Consider the following 15,792-nt stretch of genomic DNA (forward strand, 5'->3'; position numbering starts at 1 on the left):
ATACCCACAGTAAGGCTACAGACCTTGGCCCCAAGTAAGCATGCATGGGATTGTAATCATGTAGCATGATCCTAGACACACTTACTCAGAAGTAATTCCTTCTGTGTTCAATAGAACCTACTCAAACAGTGAGGCCTTGGGCTACTATCCTATGTAGCTATCTATCTGGGAGTACATTTACTGAATTAAATAGGATTTATTTCTAAGGAGATATGCATAGAATTGTGTTATTAGTAAAGCAACACAATTTGAATTATTTAAATCAGGTACAGTGGTGCCCCGCAAGACGAACGCCTCGCAAGACGGAAAACCCACTAGACGAAAGGGTTTTCCGTTTTGGAGGCGCTTCGCAAAACGAATTTCCCTATGGGCTTGCTTCGCAAGACGAAATGTCTTGCGAGTTCCTGCGGGTTTTTTCCCCTTCCCCCCCTTTTCCTAAGCCGCTAAGCCGCTTATCAGCTGATCCGCTGATAAGCCGCTTATCAGCTGATCCGCTAAAAGCCACTAAACCGCTAATAGCACTAATCCGCTAAGCTGTCAATGGGCTTGCTTCGCAAGACGAAAAAACCGCTATACGAAGAGCCTCACGGAACAGATTAATTTCGTCTTGCGAGGCACCACTGTACATTGACTTAAATAGTGCTCTGGATATGGAGTGGGCTAAACAAATATTAAATGGTATCAGCAGTCACGACACCTGTGCCAACCTCCCAGCTGCTACAGTGCTGCTGCTTTCTAGGATTGGAATAGGGTGGGGAGGCAGCAAGGGCAGGAGAAGACCAAGTTATAGCAATGAACACTTGTGCCCAGTGCCTTCCTGGTGCTCCTCTCCCTTTGCTGGCCCCCTGCCCCACTACAGTCTGGGCGAGTGGGAAGGTGGACAGTAGCAAAGACCCACCTTCTGGGCAACTACTTCTTTCCACATGTTTGCTGATGCACTCAAAAGAACTTTTTAAGGCAGGACTTCCCCTTGTAGAAGCCTTGATGCTTTTCTTCAGCAAGACTTGTTCTTTGATACTTGATCAAAGAACCTTTAATAATGCTCTTCACCAGTTTACCAATAAAGGATGTTAGGCTAACTGAACTGTACTTTCCTGGATCCCCTTTAAAAAATCAGTGTTGGCTACCCCGAAATGAAGACCAGTTTTAAGCTACATATTTTTGTTAGAACATAAGCAATTTAACACTTCAATTCTTTAACATCCCTGGGTGGGTGTTTTCTTTATTTCTGCATTATTTAGTCAGCTGACGCAGGGGTGCAAGCCCCAAGTCCTGAATCACTAAATGTCTTTTTAGCCTCGCTCCCTTTCTGAAATCCATCCGTTGTGGCTCATACATTTATAACTTATCTTCTCATGGCCAGAAATGTTAGGAGGAACCTTTACTGAGGATAATGAGTGAATTAATATGTAATGGTATTTCTGGACAGCAACTTATCAGCCTGGATAGCTCAGTTGGTTAGAGTGTGGTGCTGAAAAAGCCAAGGTTGCAATTTTGATCCCTGTATGGGACAGCTGCATATTTCTGCATTGGACTAGATGATTCTCAGGGCCCCTTCCAATGCTACAATTCTATGATTCTGTGATTAAGCCATAGTTTAACATAAGCTTTGTCCTTGGCTTACCACTCATGGTTGGTTTGGAGGAAACAAACCCTGATCCTGGGCTTCCACAGGGCAAGCCAGACTGTGGCTTGTTTCCTCCCTTACACAGTCAGCAGCGTGAGAAGAGCGAAGCGTGTATATGCATTAAATCATACTTTTTGTTAAACTATGGATTAACCTAATGCAAGAGTGAGTGACAATTTTGGCATGGCAAGCCAGGTCCTTTTCACTCCTCTGTGAGCCAACTTTGACAATGGGTGGAAACTATCCTCCAGACGATCACCCAATGACCTTATGACATCAAATGGTTGACAGGTAAGCTGTGCTGCCCTACCTGTCCAAGTCCCTTGCTCAGTGCTTTCCAACTGCCTGACAACCAGCTTAGAGAGCACCAAATTTGGCCCAAACCAGCTGAGTGGCTCCCCATTCCTGCCAGATGAAACAGGCAAAAATGTGCCTTCTCAAACCATTCCCCCACACTCGCAACAGGTTACTCAAATTATTACTAAAAAAAGAAGATACAAATCGCCCAATTCTATGTCATCTACTAGCCTATTACAGAGTCATTCACGGTGTACGTAACTACAGCTTTAGGAGTGCATGCAAGGCTTAGAAAATGTGGGCTTTTGTTAACTATAGCATTATGACACCACCGTAAGAACCCTGTGACATGTATTAATGTAGAGAGGAAAATCTGGCAGAAGGGCTATTGCAGGGAGACTCAAATGATCAAACAATGCAGCTTTGTGGCTATAGAAAGCTTCTTTACACCCTAGCCTTTTGACACCAGAACTGAGTCAGAAATGAAAGGAATGTTGCCCTTTAACTTCAAAGCAGACTCAACAAAGGCATTTTGCTGCTCATGACATTTAATTGCAGAGGCTGGAGTTTTGCTGTTGCATTAAGGAACATATACATCTTACACATAGAGTCTGGCAAAGACCATACTAGACTTTGGGAACTGAGATGGTCACCAAGGCAAAAACATGAGTTCGTCAAATGCTGAAAGTACAATTTATATTTCTCACTTTCATGCTAACTTTTGTGGTGCCTTTTTGCATCAAGAGCTTTGCAACAGAGCTGCCTTCAACGTGTGACTCCAAGTGGGCATGCCTGAGATTAAGAGTCTTATGCTGTACTGTCTGCGCTATTTAACCTATTTAACCAGTAATAGGAGATCCTCCAAAAGGACCACAGGTAAAGGTAAAAAATAGGAGTGTTATAAAGCATAACTGCAACATGAAAACATTGTGCTTTGTAGAGCAAGTCCAGGCTACTTCCTTTATCTCAGGGGAATTTTCAAAGTATACAACTATGAATATAGCACAGTGCATTATAGTAACTACAGGCAGAGGCACCTTCCCCTAAGGGTGGGTAGGTGGAATGAGAGGAGAGGGGGACTGAAGAAAAAGAGACAGAGGGGAAGCAAAAAAGGATGTGAAGAATCAGGGAGTTTAGAATGAATTACAGTCTAGTTCTGTAATTAAAGACTGCACTCCAAATCCTATTTAGCATATGTGATCTTCCTTCCTCATTTACATTTCTCTGGCAAATGGGGGAAATTGACTTCTTTTTTGTTCAGATAACAATAAATACAAAGCTACGTGAAACAGGGAAAAGACAAATGAAAAGCAGGGGGTGGTATGTACATCCTGCTGGAAAATCCCAATAGTAAAAGGCCTCTTCACACTTAGTATGTTTGCATGCCACCGCTGCATGTCTTTCTTGTAGTAATCATATAAAATGTGAACAAATGATGCTGACCCTTAAAAAAGCCTGTGCACACGCATCAAGGAGATGTGACCAAATCATGTACAGCTGCCTGCTTTGACTAGTTTATCCTGACTTCCTTGAGCTTTATGGGGAAAACTAAGGATATCTGACTAGGACCATTAGCCTTCTCCCATATCCCAAGAAACTGAGATGTGCACAGACATTCAGCGCTACCTTCTTGAGTGGCTTCTACTGATATCAGAGGTTTGCTGCTGGAATAAAGAGCTCAACAGGGGCCCCACAATTTCTGGTGCCTTATCTTTACAGCCACAGCTTGGTCGTTCTAAGTAGGAGATACCAAAATTACTGTCCTGAGACTTCGCAAGTTGATATAAGCTTGTACAACACACAAAATACTAGTAGTGTGGTTTGCAGACGCTGTGCTGCAAGAAAATATGCAGGGACTGACTCCTTAGCCTCTATTCTGTATATCTACTGAACAAGCCAAGTAGTGAGTAGTGAGTGGGGTCCTATGGTGGATTAAAATAGTATAATAGCTTAGAGACCATATAGTCACTGTGGCACAAAAGGGATGGGAGGAGAACTCCAGTTCAACAGAAAAACCAGCAGCTGGCTTCATAGTGTTACCCTCAGGGGTGCAGCATGAACTCAGGTTTCAGTTTCTTTTAGAAGGGGTTCACAGAAGGTTTGTGTCAATTTTGTGATATATGGTTTATTTAAACATATATACATATATACAGGCTGAGCAAAACATGGAGGTTTATACCATTAACACTCCAACAGATCCTCCTCCACTATTGGATTTTTTTTGGGGGGGTGCTACCCAGCTCCTTCAGAGCTCCCAAGAAATTTTACAGCTCTGATCCTTTCCTTAGAGACTGTCTCCAAACTTAAAACGTGCAGCTTCATCTCAAAAAAACCACTAAATGACATCATCATTTGCAGGAAGCAAAGGGAGCTATGCCCTGGTGACCAAAATACTCTGAGAAGCCCATCCCATGCACTATATAATTGTTACCTGTGTCCTCAGATGGAAGCTGAGGTCTTACTTCCTGTTCCTCTATGTCAAACACTGCAACTTCTGGCGGTGGTTGTGGTAGCACGGGTGCAGCCTTCACGGGAGTTGTAGATTCTGGTGTCTCAAAGGCTTCTTCAGAGTCTGAACTCCTGGACACAAACAAACAAATACAGGTGTAAAAAAAGAAAAGAGGGAAAAAGGGACATACAGGCTACTTCTTCAAAATCACCTGCACAAAACAGAACACAACAAATGATACTTGGAAAACGCAGAGAGCTCTATTTGAGGCCAGAATACCTCTGCATTTCTCAGAGATATTGAGCTTCCTTTTGCAGCATGATTTCTGGAACAGAATATCATGTTTCCAGGTTCACCCTGAAGAAATACTGACATGAAAGATGTCATGGCGTCACAAAAGCAAACATGCACACAGGATAAAGAAAATACTGCCTGGAAAAGCCTGCCTTTTCAACATAAAGGAGGCTTCAGCCCAGGCAAACTAAAACAATGCCAATGGGACCTTTCAATGAGATGTTGGAATTTTCCTTGGCACAAGCGCAAGCAAACCTAATAAGGAAATACCCTTAAGAGAGTTGCATAAAGCTCTTTTAAATCCCGGTTCAATCTACCTTGATATGCAGCAGAGTGTGAGTTCCTACAAAACAAGAGAACACAGGCTTTGAGTAACATTGGGTGCTGCCTAGCCTTTCAGATGGGGTGGGGAGGCACCATTTAGGGAGATGGGGAATTCCCATTTTTCACACTAGCCTCCTTACTTCATACCACAAATGCTATCTGTATTTCCAGCTCACTCGCAAGTTGTGTACTATCAACAGCTATTCAGGCAAATTAAACAAATTCCTTTCCTTAAACTGGGAGAGAGGTGCCTGATTGCACTGGTGATACTGTAGTTAGAATCACAACAAATGCTATTAATGCATGCAGCTCTTCTATAATGAAACTTAAAATATTTTCAAATGCAGATTGATGGATCTTCCTGAATCTTGCTTCCCCTCCACCAACCCTCCTCCTGCCAAAACCTCTGTGCCCATTTCACTATCTGAAATGATACCCCATCTCCCTTCAGAATTCAATCATTCAAGGTCTTATTTTTAACCTATGTACCTTGCTATACAGTTTATCCAGATCACACTTCCACCAAACACATTGTCCCAAACTTAGACTGTATACACACCATATGTTTAAAGCACCCCCCCCCCAAAAAAGAACCCTGGGAATTGTTGTTTACCCCACAAAGAACTACAACTCCCAGAAACCCTAACAAACTACAGTTCCCAGGATTCTTTGGAGGAAAAATGTACTTTGAGTGTACCGGAGGTAGGCAGCCTAACAATAATAATAATAATTAGTAACAATAATCCAGAAGGAATAGGATGACAGCAAACAAGTGAAACATGAGGATGCAAAGTGGAGCCTACGTTATCATATGCAAGGCAGAACAGAAACATTGATATAATAAAGATGTGATGGATTAATGGGAATGGTGAAATACAAGTCTCAACTGAGTCTCTGCTGCGTAACAAAATTTAAATAAGCAGACAATCGATCGAGGATGTAGTCTTTCTAGAATTAAAGCTGAATGGATCTTGTTTCCTTTAATGAACTGGAATGGGATGGGGAACACTGAAATACAAATATATATAAATGGAGATTATATATATATATATATGGATATTTTTTTAAAAATCCAGTCAAACAATGTAGTACACTATTGCCTTGAAAACTGCTTAGGCAAGCATTTCAGCTAGTCAAATGGCAGCTTTTCCTTCTGGCCTTTGATAAAATGAATTTAATGGTGTGACAGTTTCCTGAAAGACAGGACTAGGGCTGACTTGCCTATTTCCAGCGATTCGCTGCATGGCTTGGAGACTGTAGTCTCCGCTGCTTCTCACAGCTGTCCACATCCAACGCGTCCACTGCATGGGGGACAAAATTTGCCATGAGGTGAAAGCCATTTCCTCCTGAGGAAGCAGTCTAGAAGCCGTCCAGATAGATGCACAGTAGAGAAGAGGAAGGTCTTCCCTGACTTCGCCAGACTCAAAAGGAAAACGCACAGATCCTTGCAAAGCAGCAAATTGCTAGATTTACAAGAGAGGGTTTCCCTTAAAGCAACGAAGTGCAACTGCTGGATTTGCATTCCTATTACATTCACTTAAAGCGCTTTCTCCATACAATAAAGCCTGTGTGGGCTGCGGGTGAAAAGCCCCCAGTGTTGCTCCTGACAGCTCAAGTGGTTTGATGGACCGGATTCGCTTCTGTTATCTCTGCAGAATGCCAATGAGGTTTTAGTCTTCCTGACTACAAGGGGAAACAGCATGCAGCTGCTTAGAACATACCTTTCTCTCTGGAACTTATTTGCCTATTACTACACCTGGAGGCAGCCAAATGATTTCTACTAAATACTGTTCCCCGGTTATTATTTTTCTGCCAAGCTTGTTGCAAATAAAGTTATCTCTAGCCAGGGACGGGGACACCAACATGAACAAATGCTTTTGACAGAAACACTCTAGCAGACTATTATTGCTTCCCCAAACACGCCTTTGTCTGCAGGTTCAATCTACGTCTATGAAGCGTGCAAAGGCATCAGTTACCTTTTTTATTGTTATTATTGCTTCTGACCTATGCCCATCCCCCGCCCCACTTCCCAATGCATTAAGGCTGTGAATCAGTGTAACAAAGGACTTCTGTAAAAGAAAAATAAAATCCACAGGTCTTGGCAAAGAACTCCTGTGGGGGCATTTCAATCTCTTGAAATATCACGGGTGAAAACCATGTTGACTCTAGCATGATTGGGATTCACCTCGCTGCCCTCCACTAAATCAGGAAAAAGAAAACATTTCTGCTGGAACAGGGGGGAAAACCCTACATTGCTGTAGCCAATAAAAATAGTTTTTTTTTAAAAAAAATGCAGTTTTCATTAGGGATGCTTCAAATATGAGTCTCCAGCATACATAGGCTGACCAGCTCAATATCCTGTTTCAAACACTTGCCAGTGATGTGTGGCTCAAAAATGGCACATTTATGTCACCCTTTATTTCACCAAACAACTTTGTCTAGAATTTGTTTTTAAGAGGCTGCAACATGTCTGAACTGTCCAGTCATTGTGCTCTTACTTGTACTGAGGACACGCCACAAAATCCAACTAACATGCCTGAGATGCATTACTTATTCATGACTCTTTTGGCTCCTGAAAGCTTGGGCCATTCCCTCCCTCTCCAAGAGCAGTGACAGCATGAACTCAGCAGCAGCTCTATGAAGAGGCAAGGTGAAAATGTTGCCTCAGATGTCAACACTGTCCAATGGCGCACAGCTCTCCACCAGAAATCAAACAGGCACAAGACTAAAATTCAGTTGGTGGGTAATGTGGAAGGTCACCATTTAGATTTTCATTTAGTTTACTTAAAATCAACTATAAAATACAATTCTGTTCCAAAAATACTATCTAGCTATCTAATACATTGTGTATTTATACAGACACATGGTATGACAAATGGTCCAACTTCTTCCTAGCAGCAGCACTTTAATGCATTTATGTATTTTAAAATATGCTTATGCCATTCATCAAAATGGTGTGCAGAATGGTTTACAAAAAGGTATGGTTGCGCTGGCAGGGGATGGAGGAATATCACAAATAAAATTTATAGCAGATAAAAGAACAGAAGTAGAACTTGAAATGTCTGAGTGAATAAAAAATATTTTCCCTGGAGTCCAAAAGAGTGGTGTTAGCCCCCAGGTGTGCCTCCTTTTGAGATGAAATTCCACAGCTAGGAGGCTACAGCTGACAAACCTTTTCCCTAGAGGACAATGCTGGAGGAACCTGGACAAGGGCATTGGCTGGTTATGGGAGAAGGTGCTTCTTTATAGGTCTGCAGTTGTTTAGGACCTTTACAAGCTAAGCACTGGCACCTAAGGGACACATTCACTTGTGGGCAACCTTGGGACCACATGGGTGGGTGGGGCCAGAAGCAAGGTGGGTGGCACAATGGATGCAACTCTCACCTTTGTACAGTAGGTTACATTCCAAGCACACAAAAATCTGAGCCTACTCACACTGCCTTCCATCTACTCAAGCAAAAAGTGTTATTACAGATCAGTGACACATTACAGCCAGTCAAAAGCACTTGAGGTGGCTACATAGTATTAGCTCATGGATAATCATGGCTAAACTATCTCCGTGCAGAAGCAGTTGCAGCTGGTGGACCAGTTATAGCTGCTAAGGTGCTGTGTGCCTCAGAAGCTACAAAGGACCTCAAGAGACAGAGCAGGGTCTAGCCGAACCTTCAGGTAGAGGACCTGCTGTTTCAGGGCAAGGTAATCCTGCCCAGATATGGAAGTCTTTGGTAGAGGCACGCATGACCAGGTCAGGTAACAGATTTCACAATTGTCTGCACAGCAGACATGTTGACCAGCATAAATTTATTTATGTTGGGTGAATTTTCAAGCAAACGTCTTGTATCAGTCTCTTCTAGATTGTGCCCTAAGAATTAAGTATATGAAGAAGTCGTCCATGATCCTTGGTCTGAAAACTATGAGGAAACATTCCTGACAAATATGGGAAAGCTGGATTAACAGTGACCAGGGTGCTTTTCAGCTTTTAAAATCCTATCCAACCGTCTTGTTTGTTCATTGCTTTGAAGATCAAGAACCCATGGCACTATTATAACCTGAGTGTCTGGAAACTGAATGGTTTAACATTAAAAGCTGATGCACAGAACAGCAGCAGAGACACAGAGGATTTTAACATTTCAGAACACCTTTGAGAGCTCCCAAGTATGAATAAAAGCTGTGAACACACACACACAGTGTTAGCTCTTTTTTAAAAAAAGGCTGACTATTTGACTCTGCCAAACTTAACTTCTGTATGGCAAGCACTCCTGTTTCGCTTGCTCTCTGCAGCTTCCTTTTTGCAATAACCCTATATCATCTGTTAAGAACTGAAAAATTGGATCACCTCAGAAAGTTATTACTCTTTCATCCTAGATTTTCTCCAGAGAGAGATCAGGAGCAGCCCTCAGATTTGTATGCTTTCCCATGCTATAACCCCATTTACATTTCCCCCCACATGGAAATAGATTAACACTCAACTAGGAGTTCACATTCTGAACTACTGAAAATTAAACCCAGGCTCATTCCCTACCCCTCCCTGGAAACAATTGGGCAGGGGGAGGGGATAAGATCTATGTAGGTTATGTGAAGTACAGTAGTCTAGTAGAGGATAAGAGACTGAGCTATGAATCAAGAAGTCCCATGTTCAGATTTTGCCTCCACCATTTATTCACTAGGCCACCTCAGACAAGCCTCACTCTTTCAGTCTCATCAGCAATATAGGAGATATAAATACTTAACCTTACAGGGTTATTGCAACGATTACACTCAAATAACACATGTGAAGGATTTGAACACTTGGAAATGTTTAGAGGGACGCGATGGCGCTGTGGTCTAAACCACTGCGCCTTGTGGGCTTGTAGATCATAAGGGAAGCAGTTCAAATCCCCATGGCGGGGTCAGTTCCCGTTGCTCTGTCCCAGTTCCTGCTAACCTAGCAGTTTTAAAGCATATCAGTGCAAGCAGATAAATAGGTACTGCTGCGGCAGGAAGGTAAATGGCATTTCCGTGCGCTCTGGCACTCGTCACAGTGTTCCATGTGCCAGAAGCAGTTAAATCATGCTGGCCAAATGAGCTGGGAAAGCTGTCTGCAGACAAACGCCGACTCCCTTGGCCTGAAAGCAGAGATGAGCACCACACCCCACAGTCGAATTCAACTGGACTTAACCATCCTGGCGCCCTTTACTTTTACAAATGTTAAGTATATTATATTTTAATGATTTCCCATGAGAATCTGTGTTGCTGGGAAAGTGCTTTAAGGGCCAGAATCCTATATGTATGAGGAAATGGAAAGCAGGGAAAGTTCAGTTTATAATGGTACTGGCAGATATCTGTTCTTGTGGAACAACCAAGCCACATTCCTTATGCGCAGCTCTAGCTCTGAGAACAATCCTATCACAAGCATTTTCACTGATTTTCGGAAATTTAGAGACTATGGAGTATACTGGCATTCTGTCTAGCAAGGGAGAGTGTTTAAAGTCCCCCCCCCCCACAAAGATGGATATTTTCACAGAAACTAAACTTCGTCCTTTCTAAGAATGAAAATTTGCATGAAACCCTGGTCATCTCACCCATGCTGAGTGATACAATTGCTCGGTTTGAGGGTTCTTGGTTTTTCCTCGCCGCTGTTGTACAACTAGTTGAATCCTTTAATTGCAACAGATACATTCTTATTCAAAAGTAATAACTTGCACAGTACACATCTGCTGTGCACTTGGTCTGTGGCACACTGTAATGACTGGCACTATTCTATTGAGCACACTAATCTTTTGAAATGTGTGAGACTGTGTTCATGCGGAGGCCAGACTAGATGGCCTAATTGTACAGGGCTTGGGGTTGCTGAAATCGATACAAATTAGGTCAGTGACACAAGCAGCCAGGATGGTAGATGCTGGGGGGGGGGGGAGCCTTGAAGAAAAATGTTATTGAAAACGTGTAATAGTAAAGTGGTTCTTAAAACAAAAAAAGTTTTAAGAATTCTCACTGCTGTGCCTTATCGTGAAGCTATATGCTGAAAACCCCTTTCCCTCTAATCACATTTATTTCCTTTTAAAGTATTTGGGTCAGGAATATTAGCATGAGGACAAAGAAATTCATTCAGACGTTTTAGTATCCTGTTGGGGCTATGAGGATCAAGCCAGGCAGTGTACATATGGCTTTTACAGTGTGACACAAAACACATTCCTTTAGTGTCAAAGCCTTGTTCACCTTTTAGGCAAAAAAGGAAAAGGGGGGGGGGAAGACACCTTACTGTACAAGAATAATATGCTGAAACCCAGTCTGTGTCATGAAAATACATAGCTCCTTTACTCCAGTAATCAGCTGTATATTAATATTTTGTTCTTAAGTTAGTTTAAGACCGTCATAGAAGTACAGAGTTGAAAGGGATCACAAGGGTCATTCAATCCAACCCCCTGCAAATGCAGAAATCTTTTGCCCAATGTGGGGTTCAAACCCATGACCCTGAGATCAAGAGTCTTGTGCTCTACTGACTGAGCTATTTGTCGTACAGGAACAGGAGCACAAGGAAGCTGTCCTTTATCAGATTATTGGTTCATCTAGCTCAGTACTGTCTACAATGACTGGAGCAGACAGGGACCTTTCCCCAGGTCTACCTGGAGATGCTGAGGAATGAATCTGGGACCTTCTGTTAATTTGCCCATCTAATTATTACTATTGCCATTTGTATTCTGCTCATCTTCTCAGAGAAGCAATGGATTACATTCAAATCAGGACTCCATCATGATGCGTGAAGCACGATATACATGTTTTTCAAGCTGTGTATCACATGCATTGGGCTGCTGAGGTATGCAAGGGCTGCCTGATCTGACCAGCTGTAATTGTAAGTAACTCCAGCTCACACCACCAGGGCAGCTGCACAGCAACAGGAATGCACATCAGAGCAGAACTGAAAGAGTCAGCAATTCAGTTATGGGGAGATGTGGCAGCCCAGCTCTGTTGGACTCAGAAAATCCATAAGCTCAATAGCTTTGATGACTTCCCAAAATAAGTTGTGGGCATCTGAAAACCAGAATGTCAACCTGGCCCCATCTTAGCCATCATGGTGAATATGCATCCGGTTCCCTACAGGGAGAATTCTGGAATCCAAAACCCCTTGCAAGGAAAAACACGCAGACAGTGAATTATGAGTCTTAATTATGGGGTGGTATCTATTACTCATTTCTGCTGCATCTACTTTGTGTCCCCATCGTGCACCAAATTGTCCATAGCAGCTGCATCATAAAACAAGACTACAATCCAAGTCTATATTTATTGGATTCCTTTGTCAGCCATACACCAAGAAAGAGCAAATATTTCAGTGTTCCCAACAGTACCCAAGCTCCATTATAAAAGCTGGCCTTTCCTACAACTCTAGAGAGAAATAACGGACAAAAGGCAATAAATCCTGTTGTCTTATTCTCATTTGTCACTTTCAAACTTGATTCCTCCTAAAGATGCATAAATTAAAAATGGGTTCCCAGAATCCATTACAAATAATGTTCAGCCTGTGTTCATCTTTGGATGTTGCTGGTGAAGGGTAGCAATATATGCAACAATATGATAGTGGAGAAAGAATTAAATGCAGAGTTGACATTTACAGTGACAACACCTGATTTAATGTTGCATGCAGTTCCATTCTTGTAGCCCAGAAGTTCAGAGTTTTTGTGCTTTTTTAAATGCTATTGGATTAGGCTCTCCAATTAAAAAGATGCAGGCACACAATTATTTATTTGAGAGAAACAATATATAAAAATTTACCATCCCAATAGTGATGCTGTATCCCTTGATAGAGCAATATTTACCCTGTGACATCCTTTTTCACCTCATGATGAGCAGAAGAGCTGACCTAAGTCTGACCTATATAAACTGATGGATCAGTAATTTATCAGGTGCCATTTAAAGCCATGTGATTAACTCATTCCCATTCTTCTTGCTTGGAACTGCCTCACACCCACCTTTTAGCAGCCACCCTCCTTCAGAAGTCGGGGAAATATATTCATTTCACCATTATGGCACAGGAATCCATTTGGCCGATAGGTCCTTCGGGGCATTTTTTTTTTTTTTTGTCTTTACTATTAACTATTAATGGCCTGCTATCATACCATTGTAAGGCTTTTCAGTGACAAGATCATCTATCCTATGATTAAATCAAGCGTCGCAATGAGCCCACACTGTGAGTGGGAGACAGAACTGCAAAGCCAGCCACAATGTCTAGACAATGGTGGTAAGAAAAACAACAGCAGAAAGGTAACAAAGGAAATGCCTGAGCTTGATGGTAAAATTAAGGAGTTTTTTCAAATATTATCCATGCTCATGCAATTCCTTTCCATTGCAAGCAAAATCATTGCTGGGTTTTGTACATTTATGCATTTCCTTGGCAAAATAAAACATGGCATTCATGCATATTGGAATCCTACAGTATTTGTTACATACCTCTCAAATTGTGTCAAAGCTGCCTAAAAATGGAGTTGCCGGAGTCGTTTTGCTCAAAAAGAAATTAAATTTTAGGGCAGACCTTTGAGCAATGCTTAAGGCACCTGACTCCCCAAATTCAAGAGAGAATTAGGGGTGCATCATCCAGAAGCCATGAACACAGCAAACTGCTATTTACAGGTAATAAGGTGAAACTTGTTTCAGGAGTATGAGGTGTGTTTTTTTAATGACATTGTTATGACAAAGATGGCACCAGGTGATCCATCCTCTGACGAGACACATAATTCATTCAGTGAAACACTTGCAAGCTCTTCTTAGACCCAGGCTGCAAGTCTGTTTATAGCTTGCTTTCTTACCAGTTTAATTGCTAAAAAGCAGCTGTGGTTGATCTTATCAGAGAACAATTTCATTATGGTTTAATCTGGTCAGCGGGCTTCTCTCTAGCCATGAAATACAGGCACTCTGGTATAACAGGCCTTAGTATAATTTCCCTGCTTCTTTTCTTTCCAGAGCTATATAGCATTATTTGAGCTGAAGATATTTATATCCTATTAGCAGCTTCAAAGAATTATGACACTGCATGCTGGGTAAAATGCACACCCAAGTACATTCGATAAAGTCTCCAGGGGTATTTATTCTTATTCTTTTAACTCCAGTTATCCCCCTACTTTTGGATTTTCCCAATTACATTTTAGAAGCTTTATTTTAAAAGGACATATTTATTAGACTTATCACAACAAAGCTAAATAATAAAAGGCTCTTTCCCTTCTGTTGTTTCCTATGTCTGATCAAAATAATAATCAGGCCTATCTCTGTAGTCCTGGGTTTAAAAACTGGCACCATGAAATGCAAGAAGCATGTGCTTCCATTTAGCACATAACTGCCCTTCTACTACAAGTTAATCAGTCCAAAATACCTACCACACCCTTGGTCATATTCATAGAATTTAGAATCCACAATGGGAAAAGGACAGAGAAAACCTCATATCATTACCACCCTTAATGCATACAATCCAGGTGGCTAAAGGGCGGTAAAGCTAAAGGGACCCCGACATTAGGTCCAGTCGCAAATGACTCTGGGGTTGCGGTGCTCATCTCGCTTTACAGGCCGAGGGAGCCGGCGTTTGTCCACAGACAGTTTTTCTGGGTCATGTGGCCAGCATGACTAAGCTGCTTCTGGCACAATGGAACACCGAAACCAGAGCAGTGCATGGAAATGCCGTTTACCTTCCCACTGGAGTGGTACCTATTTATCTACTTGCACTTCGTGCTGTCGAACTGCTAGGTTGGCAGGAGCTGGGACCGAACAACAGGAGCAAACCCCGTTGTGGGGATTCAAACCGCCGACCTTCTAATTGGCAGGTCCAAGCGGCACAGTGGTTTAAACCACAGCTCAGTAAGTAGCAAGAAACTCTTCAGTACTGAACACATTGAATGTTTACACCGCCTCTTTTTTCTTTTTTTTTAGACAGGAAATAATCCCACAATAATCAGCCAACCGTAAGCAACATCTTCTTCGGTTCCCCATCTGTTCTAAAAATGGGAAGCTCCTATGTTTCATAGCAAGCTGCTGCCAGAGGCTACCCATGCTTAGCTTTCATAGGCAGTCTTCCCAACCAGGAAGAGAACATAGGAAAGCAGATCCTGGCTCTCCTGCTCTTTCGATAGGCTCTTGTGCTAGGAAACATCAAGTTTTCAATGTCCAAAGTACATGAGGCATTAAAGGTGTGATCACATTTAAACATGTTCAGGGGTTTTGTTTGTTTGCTTTTTTAAGCAGCTGCTGAGCAGGGAGATGATCAGGATCTGGAGCATGATGTGTAGGAAAGAGAAATGCTCCACTCGCTCCCACCCAAAATTGTGCTATTTCCCATGGTGAGGAAGCTGCAGGGGTGGTTTTAATTGGATTTTATATCCCGCTTTATCACTACCCTAAGGAGTCTCAAAGCAGCTAACATTCTCCTTTCTCTTCTTCCCCCACAACAAACACTCTGTGTGGTGAGTGGGGCTGAGAGACTTCAGAGAAGTGTGACTAGCCCAAGGTCACCCAGCAGCTGCATGTGGAGGGGCGGGGAATCGAACCCGGTTCACCAGATTATGAGTCCACTGCTCTTAACCACTACACCACACTGGCACAGGAGGAAAGGATTAAGCCCATGTCCCTAGACATCAGTCACAATCCTGTTCATGGCTCTTAAGAAAGAAAGAAAGAAAGAAAGAAAGAAAGAAAGAAAGAAAGAAAGAAAGAAAGGACAAAATTTAAAAAATAATAGACAAAAGAAAGAATGAAGACAGACACAATAAACCATACACTTAACATTATGTGTAGTTTGGGAGTAACCTCCCCACTGCCATCCAAGACCATAAACTTGGTTCTT

At 42.2% G+C, this 15,792-nt stretch overlaps 1 protein-coding gene across 13 annotated transcripts in view; it reads right to left on the minus strand.

The window, feature by feature from the left end:
• TACC2 (transforming acidic coiled-coil containing protein 2) overlaps positions 1-15,792 on the minus strand; it is a 157,313-nt gene that overhangs the window by 44,792 nt on the left and 96,729 nt on the right. For all 13 annotated transcript variants that reach the window (XM_081863628.1, XM_081863629.1, XM_081863623.1 and 10 more), the window contains one exon: positions 4,356-4,504. In XM_081863628.1, the coding sequence (XP_081719754.1) occupies positions 4,356-4,504 (149 nt within the window). The remainder of the gene's footprint in view (positions 1-4,355; positions 4,505-15,792) is intronic.

This window comes from Podarcis erhardii (assembly GCF_964252035.2).
Source record: "Podarcis erhardii genome assembly, chromosome: 5".
Lineage (NCBI taxonomy): Eukaryota > Metazoa > Chordata > Lepidosauria > Squamata > Lacertidae > Podarcis > Podarcis erhardii.